This window comes from Biomphalaria glabrata, chromosome 9, assembly GCF_947242115.1.
Source record: "Biomphalaria glabrata chromosome 9, xgBioGlab47.1, whole genome shotgun sequence".
NCBI lineage: Eukaryota > Metazoa > Mollusca > Gastropoda > Planorbidae > Biomphalaria > Biomphalaria glabrata.
The window spans coordinates 24214732-24235262 of record NC_074719.1 but is presented as its reverse complement, the minus strand read 5'-3'; the positions used below and the strand labels follow the sequence as shown (position 1 = coordinate 24235262).

Below are 20531 nucleotides of genomic sequence, written 5' to 3'. Positions count from 1 at the left end.
ATGGTTGTAATGGCTTCTTGAGTTGACTCACATTCTTTCAAATGAGGAATACTTGTATGAGTGTTAGAGTCAAGTTGCATAGTTTTTCTTTTGTCTGGTATAGCCAAAGTTGATTGAATAAAAATTTCTTTGTTATCTGCTTCTGGTTCATGAGACTTGTCTTGATTGTAGCAAAATTGTTCAATGCATATCATAGTATTTGATGCAGTCTTATTCAAGTCTTGATGTATGAAGTCATCATCAGTGGTTAGGGATGGGAAAGTACTTGGTAGGGATGGGCTTGTATTGTCAGGTAGGGATGGACATGTAGTGGGTAGGGATGGACATGTAGTAGGCAGTGATGTCCCTGTAGATTTACTTGAGTCATGATGCATAGATTCATTGTTGTCAATTCTGGCTTTGTAGTCTGGTTCATTCTTTGTTTTAGTTATGTTGCTTTTCTTTTGAGTTTGTTTCTTCTCACAATAATCATGTTGACAATGTGAACAATTATTAATGTATTTCTTGACATCTTTGGTCAGGCTAGGCCAATAATATTCTTTGGCAATTCTCTTCTTAGTACTTGTTACACTCATATGTATGGTTTCATAAAACTCATGCTTGGCTTTGATTATTTGTTGTCTGTACTTCTGTGGTACATATATTTGTTCAATTACATTGTACTTGCGGATAATATACTTCTTGAGAAATCCATCTTCGAGATATGCTGTACGCTTTCCTAATTGAGTTTTCTGGTATATTCTTGTTAATGTTGCATCATTCTTTTGTTCAGCTTTGAATTCGGTATTTTTCAATTCTAATAATTCTCGTTTTAGTTCTTGCCGTCTTCTGTCGTTTTCTCTGTCGAACTCAGCTAATTTATTATCAAACCATCTTTGTGTTCTTGTCTTTGGAGACATGTTGAAAAATATACCAACTTGGAATGTAGAAATATAGTAACGTTTTGAATATAGCAAATCAATGTTAGTTATGCCGTAACTGGCTATGAAGTATAACTTTGTTTTACAGTAGAAGTACTACTGGAGTCGTATGATTGATATATAGATCTATTGAGCCGATGTACTTTTTTTTCTGGTTTAACAGTAGGTTAAATCTGGTCTTCTGTTTACTTTGTGCTGGACAAATGATTATTTACTGGTCTTCTTTATAATGCCAGTTATTTGATTTACTGGTCTTTTTTTATAATGCCAGTTATTTGATTTACTGGTCTTTTATATTGCCAGTTATTTGCTTTACTGGTCTTTTTTATAATGCCAGTTATCATGTATATTGGTCTTATTCCTTTTGCCAATTACATATAATAATAGATTTCGTGAGTTAGACGTAACTCTAACGAAAATCTTTATAAAAGAATTATCGATAACCAACTGACCTGTTAAACACAGAAATTCTGTCCTCCGTTAAATAAGAATGAAGTTCCTTTGAAGAGTTTTAGAAATTGGTCCTAGATCTTGAATAAATTTCGTTAAAAGTTGTCCATGAACTTTTATTAGTCGGAGAGTGCCAATGTAACAACACTTGTGCCAGATGTAACAACATGCACGATGTTACGATGTGTTGTTATGCCGGGGATTTTACTTGAATTCAATAGTTGCAAAAAATGACGATCTAGAATTACAATTAACGATTCTTTGATAAAACAAAACTCTGGAACTTTATTCAAACATAACGTAAGTACAGCTTATGTACAAAATTACAAATCAATGAGCATGAAACATATTACAAAGGCTTTTCAAACAGAGCTCCTAGAAACGTGACTAGCTACAAGAACATTATTTTATCGACCGACTTTTCTTTCTTACTACCGCCAATTCTCTGGCGCTAACTCTTTTCAAAAATGTCTTTGTTTAAATTCAAATCAACCAATAGATTTCAAACATACTAATTACGTCCCTTGGGTAAATCCTGACTTGAACATCAAGTGTCTAAATTTGAGGATTAAATCCCGAGACTCATGTCGAGGGCTTATATTTCTTTCAAAAGTGAAATGTACAAACAATTCTATAATGTAATCTGTGACAAAGCCTAATAACTTAATTTCGCTATTACATAATTTCATAACATCGAACCGAGCCGAACCCGAACTTTGGACCTGACCGAACCGAACCGAACCCGAACTATACTCGTCATCGAACCGAACCGAACCCGAACTTAAATCTGACCGAACCGAACCGAACCTGAACTTTAAAAGTTGGGTTCGATTCCCATCTCTATCTGTTACCCATATCTTACTATGTACACTGGCAGTATACGTTTTTTAAAAAAATATAATAAAAAAACAATAAAAGATTTTTCTTTTTTTTCTTTTGTTTTCGTTTGAGAACATGTTTGTCTACATTTTGCCACGTGCTGTTTATACTTTTTACAGTTGTGTTTTATTATTTTATTGCGCTTGAAAGTGTTAAATAAAACTTCCCCAACGCTACCACTATACAGCTGGTCCAGACAAGTAATAGAATTATAATTATTGAGAAAGCTAAAGCATGAAATTGTGCTAAATAAAAACAATTCTTTTTTACAAGAAAATAAAAAGGAGTGGGGAATGACCTGATTACGAACTCGTGAATTATGCCTCATCGGGCCGACCTGCTAACCACTCTGCTAGTTAGGTATATATGATTAGAGAAAATTGTGGAGTTATATATTGTTTGTTTCAATTTAGAGCGACGACCTACAAAGAGGACTAATTCAGCTTATACCACCACTTCAGTCAAGTAATATTTCTTTCTCTTGTTCGAGATACCAAGCAAATGATTAATTACCAATAGGTAATTAACTAATTAAATTTTTATGTTGATTCTTGTGTTGTCAGATTAAAGAAATAAAAAAAAATCAGCTTAATCAGAGATTGGGTGTCAAAGAAATAACGTGTTCAAACTATTTTCCAGATAAACAGACCGAGTGCAAAGCGCAGGCTTAAGATATTTTTTTACGAGAGGAAAACTATCACTTTTGGCATGCGGTTGTCTTCCATGCTAGAACTGAGCAGATGTCGAATGGCAACTAATGCCTCTATACTATCCACACCCTCTTCCATAAGAACAAAGTTATTTGTAAAGAAGTCTCTTATATATACGGCTTTGTCTGTACGTTGCGTTGTCATGTAAAACACTGCAATCATCCCTAACCACAATAGAAAAAAAGGAAAACTTTACCATAAAAATGTGATATTATTTTTAATAAATAAATCTAGTATTAATCTTTTATATCCTTTCCATGATATTACTTTAAAACTACAATATGTTTGTACCAATAGCTAGAGGTTATAGTATTTAAATAATATCATAAAAAGAATTAAGTACATTTCTTATTCCATTGGTTAGGACAAATTTATAAGTGTTCCTTCTTCCTTAGTGTCCTTATTGCAAGGGAAGGGTTGCCTGAATCAGCCAGAGAAATTGATTACTATGTCAATTTTAAACCTCTAATAAACACGAAGGACAAGACAGACACTGTAACGACACAGTAAAGCGAGTTGAATGTAATTATTTTCTGTTTTCATACATAATAACTATGTAAAGATATTGTTATAACCCTATTCGCAACGCAAAAGGGTTAACTGTGTGTGATCAACTGACATATGTGACACAAGCCAGTAATACAGTTTAGCGTGCTATATTGAAAGGCAAGGGACAGTATTGGCATGAACTTTGCACGTGAATAGCGCCCGTGTTATGGTCATCTGATCATAAGCCTGCGCAGACCAGAGACACAGTGTGTAGGAAAGCGGCAGTTCAGGACTGTAGACCGGGACTGTTAGTCAGCCATGAAGTCGGTCCTGGTTTAATCCTCCAGTGAAACGTACGAGTCCAGGAAGAGGCAGTAGAGTTATGAGTTTAGTACAGTGATATACAGTCTAAAGCTGTAGTAGTTGATTGTGTTTCCAATTGTGTCTTATTGGCTGTTTTATTTGACCAGTATTAAAGTACCAGATTATTTGGAGCCTTGTTGTCAAGTTCTTGATGTGTTGTGTTATGTTTAGCAGTGTTTATAGAAGGTCTGAGTAGGAGAGAATCGTAACAATATTATTTAATAAAGCACAACATAATTAAATTCTCAGACAGACACAGAGATTAATTAATATTTCTTATTCCATCTGCTAGGACGGATAAAAACTTTTTTAACTTAGTGCCATTAGCGCATGGAACGGGTTGCCTGAATCAGCCAGAAAATAATAGACTCAAGTTTAAATTTTTAGAAATTAATATGCACGACTAGGTTGACACCTGTACATGCCTCCTTCTTGGGACGAACTTCCGTAACTTATTAGATAACGTCCACCCAGGCAGGTCAAAAGGCAGGTTTCAATATTTTCAGAAAGAATATCAGAATGAAATTCTGTCAAAGGCAAATGACAGAGAAGAATGGAGAAAGAAGGTTGTCAGATCATGTGTGGTACTCAACGGTCTAGCAGACCAAGGGATAGGTGAAAGTGAAGGTGAAGTTAGATGTAAACATGGCCTAACTGATGTCATATAATGATTATCTAATTGATCTAATTGTTCTTTAAAGGGTCAGTCTCTTATTGAAAGCCACAAGAAAAAACAACAACAAAACATTTCTCCCTTTCCTTTAGTGTTCCATAGTGTTCGTATAACGCTGCAGTTCACGCGATAATATGAAAAATTACTTATTAATTGTTGTTTTAAATTATGTTCCACCTATATGTATACTAAATTTATTGCTTTCTTTAAAAATAAAAGAAAACTTTTTGTAAATGTAGCAGTTAGTATGACAGATTTTATATTTAAAAAATTTAGCAATACACTTGTAGACAAAAAAAAAAAAGACAAAATTTAAAATGTTTGCATAAATTTGTTAAAAATATGGTACATATTCATCTCCCTTACTTAAATAGCCTTTTGTATTTGTTACTATTAATAGTGAATAGTTGTAAAAATGGTGTAATTTTATGAAAAAAAAAGTAGCCGTTGCATCAGAACTTTGAATTTTCTAATATATGATGTCGGATATTTAATATCTTTTCTAGTTTACGACATCTAAACGGGACGGACGGACGGACGGACAAACAACACAAAACTAATAGCGTCTATTCCCCTTTCGGGGGGTACTAAAAAGAAACTTAACATTAAATTTAAAAAAATATTCTATTACATTATTTCTATAGAAAAACTGCAACATTTTTTATAAAGCAAAAGCACCAATACTACAAATGTTGAGACTCGTCACTCTAACAAATCGATCGGGAATAGTGTTGTGAAACTATATCAACAGTTGTCCAATGAAGTAGCTATCCCAGTCAAAATGTATGGATACGCGGTCTACAGTGTACTTATCACCAGTGTCAGCATGACCACAGGTCTATACAACGCTGCCAGGTTCAAACCTTCCAGTATGATTACGACCCTTTCAAACTTTTATTCTTATTTGGGTGTAGACGGAGACTATAGTGGTGTAATAAATAATGGTCATTGTATGCATACAAACAATGAACATGCACCCTGGTGGATAGTGGACTTGCTTGGTCAGTTTGAAGTACAGCAGATAAAACTCTATAACAGGTACTTCTTTTATAAATATGTTTTTCACACAAAAACATTACTTATAGATTTTGTGAAGAATTTAATTCCACGCCTTGATGTGTGTCTACGTATGTAGAGGAGGACGTGCTATTATTACAACCAATTTTTAGAGGATCTGAAAGGAAGAAAGACGCTATTCGTTTTGAGTGGCCTGTCTGTCCGTCCGTCCCGTTTAGATCTCAGAAGCTAGAAGAGAAAATAAAAATCGGACATCATGATATTTTAGATCATCAAAGTTCTGATGCAACGGCTACTTTTTTCTTTTCCGAAACTGAACGATCTAATTTTTAAAATTATATATGCAAGTAGATTTTTCAAAAAAATTACACCACTTTGCAATGTAAAACTTGAGGGAAGGTAACTTTTTTTTAAAAGGTCATGGACTTCTTCATTGATAAATCAAGTTTCATTTATAGATTCGAGCATTGGTACAAAACATTTGCATCTAAGGTCACAATGGTAAAAGTGTCAATGGATTAACATTATAAAATATATTTTCCATTTATTAACTAACTCATTGAATAGATTACTGATTCAAATGTTATTTTTAAAAAGAATTTTGACACGAAATTCGATTTAGTTATAAGTTTGAAAATTAACGAACTACTTTTATAGCGCGCAGTTTTGAAATATCCTCATTAAAGGGGTCTACACTTGACAGTGACAATCTAAATAAGACTAAATAGAGCCCAGATCTACATAATTATAATACGAGTTTTAGTCTAGATATAGCTAGTAGATCATATATCAAGATTCTATATCTAGTTCTAGATCTATATATAGACTTAGATCTAACTCTAGATCTAGACTTAGAGACTTAGATTCTATATCTAGGGCAATCTATGCTTAGACCTAGCTTAGATCTAGCTAGATCCATGTCTGGTTAGTATTACAATTAACAATGGAGCTATTAATTTTTATTTGCGAGGGGAAAGTCTTGTTGTCATTTAATAATAATAATAATAATAATAATAATATGTTTGAAAGATACTCTGAGAGAGAAAAGAGAAAACATTTCTTCCGTAAACTAGCTGATAATGATGCTGACAAAAGTCAAAACATTGATAGCACTAACACACGGCTCATTTACCGAATACTGGGCGGCGCATTGGTCCAACCCCCTACATTACAATGTGCAGGCTGACTGGATCGAGGAAATCCAAACTAAAAACAACCTAATACCAGAAATGCCTGACGAGAAGAATTTCACAGCTGAAGAAGTTTCAGCAGCTATATCGAAAACTCACAACTGGACTGCTCCTGGGCCGGACAATATACACAACTTTTGGCTGAAAAAAAACTTACAGCCATACATGTACCACTAACATCAAGTTTTAACGATTTCATATCAGATCCGTCTTCAATGCTGTTAGAACTTACTGAAGGGAGAACATCTCTCCACTCCAAAAAAAGGTTATCCGAATCAACCATAAAATTTTCGCCCTATCACTTGTCTGTCAGTTGTATATAAACTATTAACCTCACTTTTAAAAAGTAAAAAGTATACATTTTGCTCAGCCCATAAGCTACTAGCAGAGGAACAACAAGGTTGCATTGAACAGTCGATGTGCTGTAAATCACAGATAACTATATATATAGATGATATTATATTGCACCAAGCTAATAGAAGAAATAGAAATTTACACATGTGTTACATCGACTACAAAAAAACTGTCGATTCAGTTCCGCATGATTGGCTATTAAAAACCCTGGATATTCATAGAATCAGCCCAAGAATAAAGCAACTATTGAAAGTCTGTATGAATAATTGGACGATAAATCTGCACCTTAATCGTGATAAACTAGGTTCTGTGCACATAAGAAGAGGTATATACCAGGGTGACACACTATCTCCACTCTGGTTCTGTCTAGCGATTGATCCTCTATCTACATTACTCCAAGACTCTACAAACGGTTTGAGGGTTGACACCAAATGTACAAAATATTTGTCCCACTTATTAAACATGGATGATCTAAAGCTATATGCAGAAACCGAGCAAAAGTTACACACCTTAAACAAAACGATAAAATACTTTAGTGACGATATCTGTATGTCTTTTGGCCTGGATAAGTGTGGCATCATAAGCATTAAAAAGGGCAAGACAACGAACACCAACATTGAATTTGAAGTCATCGAGGAATTGAACTCTGCCTCTCTTTATAAATATCTTGGAATAAACCAGAATGCCAAGATAAACCATAAGAAATTAAAAGAGGACTTTCTTGGCAAATATAGGCAAAGAGTTAATAAAATCCTCAACACCAAACTGTCTGGCAGTAATCTCATCACTGCAATAAACAGCTGGGCAGTCTCAGTGACACCGACCTACATGACATTGACAGACTCACTAGAAAATTACTAACCAAATTTCTATGCCTACACACCAAGTCCTACACCATAAGGTTAAACCTGCCCAGGAAGGATGGGGGTCGTGGTTTGCAGAACATCTTCAAATTGTGTAAGATGCAAGTTTTAAAAATACGATCAAAACTGCTCGCTTCCATCAATCAATTAGTTTCCTTTCTACGCAAATAAGACTCGGGAGCAACCCCTCTGAACCTACACAATGATGATGTTAATGTCGGTTTGGACGACGTAGGGCATGAGATTCACTAACGGGAAGAAAAAAACCTCTACGGAAAATTCCCTGGTTTATTACATGGGGACAACATCGACAAGGCTGATTCCTTAACATGGCTCAAAGCAGGTCATCTCTACCCTGAAACAGAGGGCTTTGTTACAGCAATACTGACAGAGTAATCAGAACAAAAAATTTCGAGAAGCATATCCTGAAACTCAATGTTGTCGACAAATGCCGAAAATGTGGGAATGTGGTCGAGTCCATTGAACACATTATGGCAGGATGTCCAGCCCTATCAGAATCAGCCTACCTAGGTCGCCATAACCAAGTTGCAAAGTTAATACACCAACACTTGGCTTTTACGCACTATTTGATCAGTAAGGACACTCCTTCTTATTATAAATACTCGCAACAAGAGGTTCTGGAGTCTACTGGACATCTGCTGTACTGGGACAGGCCTATTCTGACCGACAAAACGGTAGATTTCAATCGCCCGGATCTTCTGTTCGTTGATAAAAAAAGAAAAAAAACAGCTACCATTATCGACATGACTGTACCACTGTCTCATAATTTAAGAAAAACTGAGATAGAAAAACAAAGAAAATATGAGAACCTAGGCTTGGAGATGAAGCGTCTATGGAAATAGTCAAAAATAACAATATACCCCATTGTTATATCAACCGAGGGGATAATAACAACTGACTTCAAAGAAACCTTCAAAGCCCTTAACCTTCCTGGGAACATCCTGGTTGCCTGTCAGAGAGCGGTACTGCTGCAGACCTGCCACATCACAAGAAAATTCCTGGGTGGACTACAATGAATTTTGTTTCTATTTGGCGAAACTTAGGCTTATTCTAACGCCATCTTGGTTGAAAACAACAGTTACAAGGGATATTACTCCCAAACACTGAGTGGTACAACCTATATAAAACACACATCAGTACAAATTGGAGTAAGACTAAGACTAAGACTAAGACTGCTTTTTTTGATCCTTACGGAAATTTGTTGTGATTACAAGGACTGTTATATGGACATGTTATTATTTATTGAACCAAGATAAACTCATAATCTACTAATGATGGTTCTGTTTGACGTAACAATCTATAAAATTGAGAAGCTATATTTCAAATAGAAATATATTTTATTCATAGTATAATAATAATCAGCTCCTGCTTCAACGTCCAACGTGAGCACAAGATGGCTGTAAGGCCCGGTCTAGCTTTGAAAAGCCGATTACGCTAAAAGCACAAGTAGTTTGTTATATTGCAATATATTGCATTCTATCTTCTTTCTCTCACAGAAACGAAGACTACATCTCTGCTATTAGAGTGAAAAACTTTACTCTTGATATATTTGATGAAGATCCAAGACAACTTGCCAACTTCCCCACTATAACTGGTCATTTGTGCTACAATCAGACTGATCCACTGGAAACAACACCATTGCTGGTCAACTGCAGGACCTCTATTCTTGGCAGATATATTCGTCTAAGCATGACGTAAGTACAATCTTTATTGCCTAGATATTGTCTTTTGAAACTTTCATGTCTAATGGGCAGGGTTGTGCGATTTGAAAAACACTTCAACTTATCTGCAACTAGCTATGATGGAGAACACTTTTTTATGAGTTACAATATTTAGAATATTAACATACTACTATATTATTTTTCTCTCTTCAAAAATTTGTAATTAATAATATATAAATTAATGCATAATTATATAATAAAATTTCGCTTACTGAACGCGATGTCTGTACTTGATACTATTGTTTAATTTAAACATTGGGGATTCTCAAATTATACGTCTATAGCTGTAGTCTACTCTTTGTTTACACTTTTACTTGGAAGATCCCACTAGCAAGTACTGCAGCCGTAAGATTGAAGATCCCACTAGAAAGTACTGCAGCCATAAAATTGAAAATCCCACTAGCAAGTACTGCAGCCATAAGTTTGAAGATTTAACTAGCAAGTACTGCAGCCGTAAGTTGGAAGATCCAACTAGCAAGTACTGAAGCCATAAAATTGAAGATCCCACTAGAAAGTACTGCAGCCATAAGTTTGAAGATCCCATTAGCAAGTACTGCAGCCATAAGTTTGAAGATCCCATTAGCAAGTACTGCAGCCATTAGTTTGAAGATCCCATTAGCAAGTACTGCAGAAATAAGTTTGAAGATCCCACTTGCAAGTACTGCAGCCGTAAGTGGGAAAATACGTATTTAAAAAAATTACTAAAAAAAATAATTTCTTTTTAAAGTAAATCTCTTTTCTTCTTATGAAAGTGATGACTTTTTCTTATGGACGATTACTTCGCTCTAAATAACTAATGAATAAATAAGAGAAAAAAATGAAAAAAAAAAAACTTACTCTGCCCCAATTTTCCTCTCCCCACCAGAAAAAAAAAATACTGGTTACTCCAATGTATAAATCTACTCAGAGTATAGAATATTCTATTTCGACAATATAGATTCTGACTAGGAAACATTACAAGACTATAGTTTAGACTAGAATGATAGATCTAGTTAGATATAAAGTATTGTTTTAAAATTGTGTAATGATAAATTATAGAAGTGAAATATTCATATGTATTAAAATTGTTATAAATTTTGTAGCAGTCCAGATAATGATTTCAACATAATATGGTGTGTAAAATGTTCCTTAACAACTATTTATATATTAACTCATGATTAACCCTTGATTAAAGTCTTTACCTGACGTGTGTTCAAAATAAATCACGTTAACTTGTTAGATAATTGGTTATAAGATAAGATAAGATAATTTTTACTGATCGAATCAAATGGCAATTCAGTTTGACAACAATTAACAACCTCAGCCTTATGTTGCTTTACGTTTAAATTTAATATGTGTCAGATGCGAATAGCCCAAATAATTGGTAAAAGAAATTACAAAAGTCATTTCTCTATAAAAGCAAACCTATATAGCCTATACTACAAAATGTATTGGTATTTGCTCCATATTTACGATTTATTTAGGTAAGTGCTGTTTTACTATTATACACTAAATATAAGAATTTAGAAAATCCCAGATTCGTTTCTTGTGCAACGCTATTCGCTAACACCTAATAAATGTAAATTACATCTCTATATTGTGACGTATTTCTGAATCTTCTGGCTAAATGTATTAGTAGGCACACAAATAAAAAAGAACTTGACGACTCAACTTTCAGTTTCATATAACTTTAATGACTATTAACTCTAACAATTCGTCACTGTAACATGTAGCGTAGAAGACTGTATAATATCTGTCAGTTTACAGTTAGCTATATTTCGTTGCAATTCATCTCTTCTCAACTTGCATCGAGCCTTATTCCAGTGTCGCTCCAGGTCTCCCAAAGTTGAACCAAGTCGTACTCAAGTCTACCGAATCAGAGCCGTACACGTCTTACATCGACTGTATCGACTGTAACGGCTCAAGTCTACTGTAGTTCGCTGTATAGACTTTAACAACAGTAGTCCATTCCAGTTAGCTCTACCCTAGTTAACTTGCATCGAGTCGTACACATTTCTCTTCCACAGAGCCGCACACGTCTTACATCGTCTGTATCGACTGTGACGGCTCACTCACGACTGACTTTCACATTAACTCTCTGGCTTATATAGAGTCCCTAATCGCTCCTCCAAAGTTGCACAAACACTGCTAGTATCCTCTGGAACAACACGTAAGGACACGTCACATCCTGTCTTTGTTTATACATGTAAATTCCAGAGAACACTCGCTGCAGTGTCATCTTGTCGGGGTCACAAGTTATGACCTCTATCTGTCACTGGACATTGCTAGTATCCTCTGGAACAACACGTAAGGACACGTCACATCCTGTCTTTGTTTGTACATGTAGATTCCAGAGAACACTCGCTGCTGTGTCATCTCGCCGGAATCATACGTTGATCTCTACCTATCACTGTTCATTTGTAACAATATTATTATATTTAGGTTTATATATTAAATCTAATACAATAGATATAGCCTGTATGAATGCGTTGGTAATATTATAGATCAAGAACTGCATATTATTGATGAGATAAGTAGATTTAATTTAATAAATAAAGTGGAATAGATCTATTGTTCTAGAATTTTAGAATCTACATATTTTTTCCGCATCTCGTACAGCACAAAAGACAAACTTACAAAAGTCGTGAAGTCGCAAGAGGAACAGATTCTGTGTATAAAGTTCACGCCATTCACGGTTTTGCGTATTCCGTAGGTGAAGTCATATCACCACATGGGCACATGGGATTCGTGAAACATTCAAATAAATAGTAAACACTGCGCTCATCATTAATCTTCGGAATCACTGACATTGTCATTAAGTAGACTCAATATCTAGATCTACATTTCAGATTAAATCTAGATTAGAAATCTAAGTTTCTATCTTGAGACTAGATTGACACTAGTCTAGATCTAGCTCTATCTGGCTAAAATGTATTTATTGCTAGATCTAATAGGCCTACATATACTATCTAGACCAGTGGTCTTCAACCGTTTCGTCCTACAGCCTTGTTTTCGTATTTTTTCTTGTATAAAATCGTAAGCGTCCACCCAGCCCTTAACTAAGTGTGAGAAGACGAATTTGAAAAAAATGTCATTTTTATGTTAATTAACAGTGTACAATAAGAGTTTAATTAACATGTTGCTCATCTTTTGATGAGCTAATTTTCAGTATGGGTTTGTATTTTATTTACAACATTTATAAAAAGATTGAAATAGGAAAGAAATTGTTGCTAAAATTTAACAAGTTGTTGCATGTGTATCACAACTCGGTGAATTGTGGATAGATCTGGATTTTCTTTATTCTATAGTACTTTTGAAGCCATTGTAGCTTTCCTACTACTGATGGCTCCCCATATTTTGCAAAAAGCTACTTAAGTGCACAATTTTGAAATAACATTTCATCACTAACCAAAACCTTATTCATTATTAGCTGTTAGATGTATGCTTTCGTCATGTTATAAATGCGAACTAGCAATATTCCGAACAAAGATTTAGAGAGCTGTACAAATAAAGCTTTGAAGATATTTTATTAATTTTTTATTTATTGAACAAATCAAATTTATAAGAAATACGATTTATACAAGATATTTAATTCCATTAATAAATTGTTTTAGAACATTGATGAAATCCAGAAAGAGTATAGGGCGGAAAGTGAACAATAAAGAGAACAAAGAGGAAAAGAAATAGGGGAACAGAGATATAGGAACAAAGAAAGATAGGGGAACAGAAATAGGGGAACAGAGATATAGGAACAAAGAAAGATCTGTGGCATTTTATGGCATTTTACGTCTCGAGAGACGATCTTTTCCCTTTGCAACTTCTTGTGTGACTAAAGAGGCCAATCCTTGATACACAGCTGCGATCGCAGGTTGGGCATATATAATCACCAGGCTTCGTTGCATTTTCACCCTTCTTTCTGCTTCTGTTGTGTATGACATCTGCAATCTGTGACCCTTCCTTTATGCTCTCTCTCCATGTGGACCTGTCCAGTGCCACCTCTTCCCAGTTGCCAGTGTCGATTTTGAAGAGCTTCATGTTTGCATACATCCGTATAACGTAAAAGTGGGCGACCAGCAGCTCTCCTGCCTTCTATTAGATCGCCATACAGGATGTCCTGTGGAACTCGACCTACTGGCATTCTACGAACGTGGCCAAGCCAGCCAAGGCGTCTGCTGCTGATAACAGAGCGGATGTCCTGGCGTCCTGCTCTATGTAGCACTTCCTCATTGGTTATCTTATCTTGCCACCTTATTTTAAAGATCCACCTTAGGCATCGGAGCTGGAAGACATTCAGCCTTTTTTCCTGCCATGAGTAGGTTGACCATGTTTCACTTCCGTACAGCAAGGTGCTCAACTCACAGGTCCGGTAGACTAGGGCTTTAGTACTGCTAGTCAGCAATATGTTGTCCCAGACTCTTTTCTGCAACCGTGACATGGTGGCCATTGCCTTGGCTATTCTGTTGTTTATGTCTTTATCCAGTAGAGTGTTGTTGGATATGATGGAGCCAAAGTAACAAAAGTGATCAACAATTTCTAGTGGTTGGCCATTAATGCTTACTTGAGGTGCAGTGTTTGTGTTTTGGACAAGAAAGATAGGGGAACAGAAATAGGGGAACAGAGATATAGGAACAAAGAAAGATAGGGGAACAGAAATAGGGGAACAGAGATATAGGAACAAAGAAAGATAGGGGAACAGAAATATGGTAGGAAAGATATGGGAGCAAAGACAGAGGAACAAAATATGGGAGAAAAGATGGGGGAACAGAGATAGGAAATCAGAGATTGGGGAACAGCGTAAAATTTACTATCAAAATGTGAAAATAAAACTAAATATAATCAAAGCTAATGGGCATAAAACTTAAGTCTGAAATGTGATTTCATGAGAGTGTTTTCACATATCAAAGGATATAAACTAATTCTCTTTAGAATGGTCATTAGCAATTAAGTTTTTATTAGATAACTATTTTAACCTAACACAATTTTCTTATCAATTTTCTGAATGACTACTAAAGTAGATTGTAATGAATCTTGAAATGAAAAAAAAAAAAAATTCAGAGATTCTATTAGCCTGAGCTAGCCAGGAAAACCAGTGACTTGGCAGAATTTAAATCATGACTGAATGCATGACGCGTAGTCGTAATCATCTTCTAGTTCGAAGTAACGTTTGTATTATATAAAATAAAATAAGATAAGATAATAACATTTTTTAATAAACCTCTATTCAAGTCGCTACTTCATGGAACCTTGAAAGGAATCTCAGGTATTTAATCTTTAAGTATTTCCATTCAAGATTTAAAGAAATTATGTTTAGGACCATTTTGGGGGTCGTCTTCTAAATCTGGACATAAAGGACTATCATTTGAAAAAAATAAAATATAGTCTAGTGGATGCACCTTCTTATATCTTATCTTATATATTAGAAACAATACTTCAGAAAAGAAGATAATTGCGTCCTAAGCATTTTATGAGTCAATGTAATCATGCATGCTAATCAATAACTTTGACTCGTTGGTTTTCTTGGCCTATTCAGGCAAGCCATTCCATTCTCAAATGGCACTTGGGAAGAAGGAGGACTTTTATGAATTTGTTCTAGCGTATGGAATAAGAAATGTGTCTCTATTTTTTTGTGTCATTCTGAGTATTTCATTAGTTGTTTTTTTTCTATTTGTAAGTTATATCTTAGTATTTTATGTGTTATAGTCACTTAACTTTTTATTCTACTGCGCTGAAAGGTCTCTAAGTTTAATGATTTTACTAATTGTGTTACTCTAATCAAATAAAAAAAAATTTGTTTGTTATAAATTTTACTGCTCTATTCAGTAGGGCAATTAGAAAATATAGAAGAGAAGTTGGTATTGTTTTATTCATTAGTTTGATGCTTTGTATCATTGTAGAACTTTTTTTATTTCCTTCTTTCTCTCAATCTCTCTATATTTTGTATTTGTTCTATACATTCGCTTTACCAGGATTCTTTCCCAGGTTACAAAAGGGGTTACAAAAATATTCTATTTTTCAATATTACATTCATTATTTATTAAGATCAAAATAATCGGTATATAAGATGTTTTAAAGAAGTTATTGACTTTTATTTTAAAAAATAGTTTAAATGTTTTTCTTGTTAGAATTTCAGATTAACAGAAATAAATAATTTAAAGACCAGAACAAAATTTACAAAAAAATGTATAAATAGTAGGTCTAATAAAATAATGTCTGTCACGAACGTTCACCTTAACACCATTTGAATTGTATGTTCTTAGCTGGAGATTTAAATGGATTACATTCCTGTACAAGATTTTGTATCATTCAAATTTATTAATTTTAATATTTTTTTAATGATTTATTTTATCAGTTTTGTTCTATAAATCTTTCCCTACAGAACTGATGTTAACAACCCACTACATATCTGTGAAATGGAAGTATTAGTTAGTAGTTCCAACTATGAAATTATTAACTTTAACAAAATAATGAACACCAAACTAGTGGACACGCCCATGGCTCAAGTTCAACTCAGCGACTCATTTTTTTGTGTTCTGGAATGTCTCAAGCGTCGGTTGTCTACCTACTGTACAGCTGTGAACTGGATCACATCCACTCGGTCATGTCAGCTTTTTAGTATCAATCCTTTTGTAGATTTGACAACTAGACTTATGACTGATGAAAGGACAGATTTATATATTCAACGTATTTAAATATGTATTTTTAAATGACAGACTAACAAAAAGGAATAGAGATTTATATATTTCAAGATTTTAGATTTTATTTTCATAATTCGGACTTGACAAAAACAATAAAGATTTATATAAACAAAGCATTTAGATATGGCATTTTATAAGACAAGCTTAAGAAAAAATAACGATTTATATATTCAAAGTATTTAGATATACATTTTCAAAGCCTATTTGACAAGAACTCAGCATTAGAAACAGAAACTACTTTAAGGACACTATAAGATGCACACCGGCTACACCCGTTGATTATTGTTTATTTTGGCCTGGATACACACTTTCCAATTTTTTTTTTGAACTTGCATTAAACGCCTTATAATTTAACAATTCACCGTGAATCTTCTATTTGTTACAATGAAATTGGACGTCATTCCCTCTTTCTCTATCTCACTCTCTTTCCTCCTCACTCTCAGTCTCTGTCTCTCTCACTCTCTCTTTCCTTCTCTCTCTCACTCTCTCTTTCCTTCTCTCTCTCACTCTCTCTTTCCTTCTCTCTCTCACTCTCTCTTTCCTTCTCTCTCACTCTCTCTTTCCTTCTCTCTCTCACTCTCTCTTTCCTTCTCCCTCACCCTAAATCTCTCTCCCCTCTTTGTTCTTGTTAAAACCCCGGCACAACCGGTCTTCAACAGAAGATGCCAAGAGATCGTATACATTTGTAAAATTGCCTAGACAGAGATGAGAATTTACATTGACAGAAATGGATACAAATATACTTACTAAATTATGAGAGCATACCAGTATACAGAAGCGAACTGTGTGTCGAAATCGACCATTGCATTACGGTAGAGCACTCTCCAATTTATGGTGTGCGTCAATTGGTAATTCACAAAATATGTAAATTTTGATAATCCATGTGTGGGTTTAGGCCTACGTAATGATTTTTATGGCAACCCAAAAAAATTCGTCCTGATCCTAGGACACCTATACAGTCAGTCTAGTTGCTGCATTAAAACAGAAGAAGGAACAACAGAGTTTTTCAGCATCGAGACAGGTGTGAGACAGGGGTGCATCTTATCTCCCTTCCTTTTCCTCCTAGCTATCGACTACATAATGAGGAGAGCAATTACCAGACTGCCTTTGGTATTCCATGTCGTGAACAAATTCGAATGTCGGACTTGGACTTTGCTCATGACGTTGCACTACTCGAGGCTACAAATAAATGCATTCAGGAAATGACGGAGAGCCTAGATAGAGATGCACCCAAAATTGGCCTCCGCATAAACCTGGATAAGACCGAAATTCTGTGAGTGGGATATGAGGCAAAGGGTGCCTTCGTCAGACTTGGCGAGTCAAATCTTGAAGAGCTGGACAAGTTCACTTACCTTGGCAGCATCATAACAAATGATGGAGATGCCTACCATGACGTAGCGTGCCTAATAGGAAAGGCAGGGAGCATTTTTTAAAGGCTGCAGCGTATTTGGAAAAGCCAAACCATTGGAGACAAAAATACACCTTCTCAACACAATCGTCATCTCAACTGCAACATATGCATGTGAGACATGGAAGTCATCTGTAAAAATTGAGAATGTGGCTCAACAGAAATGGCTGAGAATGATTTTTCGAGTCAGTTACACCGATCGGGTCTCCCGAACTGGGAGTCGATAGAGCGTCGCATGAAGTTTGCGGGACTATTCTACAACAAAACGAACTACTCATACTATGAGTTGCGATGACAAGGAGGGAAATACTAGGAAAGCGCAAACAGGGACGTCCTCGTATTACTTGGCGCCACAGCTTCATGGAGGACCTCAGAACAGAGGACAACAGGTGGGAGGAGGCTTCAGACATTGCTAACGAAAGATCTTTATGGAGACAGCTTGCTGCCCAATGCGCCGAACGGCGCGGGAGGACCAAAGTCTAAGTAAAGTTTATTATATTTTCATACATATTTTGCACTAAAATACCAATTTTATTGAGTAAAACAAATACTTTTAAAAATGGTTTCACATCTTTCAATGTTATTGCTTTGATTCCAGTGTCTGCTTATCTATCCGCTGTTTTATTTTCAATTTTGTCAAGCACTAGAAAAAGCGTTTCTCGTAATGAGACGACTCTCTGCCTTAAAGTGAACAAAAGAGTTTTTCAGAGCCACATCTTGTGACCACCACCGCGTTCCTCCTAATGTAGTTGATCTATGGTGATAAGGATCTTTCGTCACACTTTCCGTAACATCCCTGTTATTATTATAACTTTTATATAGCGCTACTTTCAAGCTTATGGCATGCTCAGAGCGCCATATTCCAATCTCATTTGTGGACCAGTTGGGAGGAGGGAGAAGGTTTTCCGAGCTGCCTTTAGGTACTCAGTAAACACAATTCTGCTCGAGTCGGGTGTCGAACCTCAAGCCCTATTTATAGGTGGTCAAGCCAAGTTCAAACTTACTTAACGTCTCGACCACGCCCCCCTCTCCCACATGTGTAAGAATCTTTAACGAACTCAGCAGTTATCTATAGAGTGACAAGAAAATGGAATTCTTGATGTTTCTGTCACTATGAGGCTCAGATTATGTGCGTAGTGTCACGATTGAATACTGTGACTTAGTTGTACCTATTTCCAGAAATCGGGGTCAGGTCAATGAAGCCGCAGAGCAAACACTTGTTAATTATTAACAGAAACCTTCACATGTATCTCTACACATTTACAGAGGAGACTCTTCTAAAAAATATATTCTGAAAATCTTGAAAAGCATGTCTGCATGTTTCAACTTTCAACACATTATTTACGTCTATATGCATGATGAAAGTTCTTTTATCCGACACTGTTAATTACAGCCAGCAGGGTTACCCTTTCTCTAGGGCGGATGATGGGTCATAAGTTATTGTGGCCTACGGTTAACGAGGTTGTCATGTCTCCAGCACAACGACCAACCACCTTTATTTTTTAGGTACACATTACAGCTGGGCGGACTCGTAGAAGCCCTAAATATCCCGAAATTTAAAATCCTATTCTTCACCGAGATTCGAACCATGGATTCCAGTTGGGGAGCCAATCTCTTTACCACTCAATCACCGAGCCTACACATGTCTTTCCTTCATCAAAACTAACATATCGAACAGAGCATTGATTTGTGCATGGCATATTTCGAGTAATACCAATCCGCAGTAAAAACATTATCCAGGGTAAAAGTCGCTTCCAGTTTGTTACATGGATAGTTTAATCTACATTTCCCGTTAATCTAAACAATAACTATGCGCTCCGTTACAGTTCTTCTTTTCTGACTTCATCCCGTCTCAAACTCTTTTGATTTTGAAAAAAAAATGTTGGTTGTTTGATCTCAAAAATATGTTTAATGTTTCAGATTAATGTTTATGGTCATCTGACTTTTCATGTTTTTAATGTACTTGACGTCTATCTCTCATATCTCCGGCAAACGCTTTTTTTTCTTGTGTGCTTAGCAAATGCCATTCAAAATAAACCCACTCTATATTGACTGAAGTATCACTATTTTTCCGCTTGCCTTGTATAAAAAAAAATAATTAAAAACTTAAACAGCTACGACAGCCTATGACAACCTACGACAGCCTATGACAGCCTATGACAGCCTACGACAGCCTACGACAGCCTTCGACAGCCTATGAAAGCCTACGACAGCCTATGACAGCCTATGACAGCCTATGACAGCCTACGACAGCCTATGACAACCTACGACAGCCTATGACAGCCTATGACAGCCTATGACAGCATATGACAGCCTATGACAGCCTATGACAGCCTACGACAGCCTATGACAACCTACGACAGCCTATGACAACCTACGACAGCCTATGACAGCCTATGACAGCCTATGACAGCCTATGACAGCCTATGACAGCCTACGACAGCCTATGACAGCCTATGACAGCCTATGACAGCCTATGACAGCCTATGACAGCCTACGACAGCCTATGACAGCCTATGACAGCCTATGACAACCTACGACAGCCTATGACAGCCTATGACAGCCTATGACAGCCTACGACAGCCTATGACAACCTACGACAGCCTATGACAGCCTATGACAGCCTATGACAGCCTACGACAGTCTATGACAGCCTATGACAGCCTATGACAGCCTATGACAGCCTATGACAGCCTATGACAGCCTACGACAGCCTATGACAACCTACGACAGCCTATGACAACCTACGACAGCCTATGACAGCCTATGACAGCCTATGACAGCCTATGACAACCTACG

The 20531-nt window shown here is 35.9% G+C and overlaps 1 protein-coding gene across 1 annotated transcript; it reads left to right on the top strand.

Annotated features, from left to right (window-relative positions):
- The first annotated feature begins 5273 nt into the window (after positions 1-5273).
- LOC129928050 (uncharacterized) lies at positions 5274-19912 on the top strand. The gene is made up of 3 exons (XM_056040080.1): positions 5274-5522; positions 9426-9623; positions 16006-19912. Exons 1-3 carry the CDS (start codon positions 5311-5313, stop codon positions 16316-16318), a joined length of 723 nt encoding a protein of 240 aa, XP_055896055.1. The 5' UTR covers positions 5274-5310; the 3' UTR covers positions 16319-19912.
- The last annotated feature ends 619 nt before the right edge of the window (positions 19913-20531 follow it).

Bases quoted from the DNA above. Each gene is read 5' to 3' on its own strand.
- LOC129928050 (XM_056040080.1), top strand. From the start codon at position 5,311: ATGACCACAGGTCTATACAACGCTGCCAGGTTCAAACCTTCCAGTATG. The intron at 5,523-9,425 runs GTACTTCTTTTA...TTTCTCTCACAG, and splicing joins CAGATAAAACTCTATAACAG to AAACGAAGACTACATCTCTG. The intron at 9,624-16,005 runs GTAAGTACAATC...CTTTCCCTACAG, and splicing joins TATATTCGTCTAAGCATGAC to AACTGATGTTAACAACCCAC.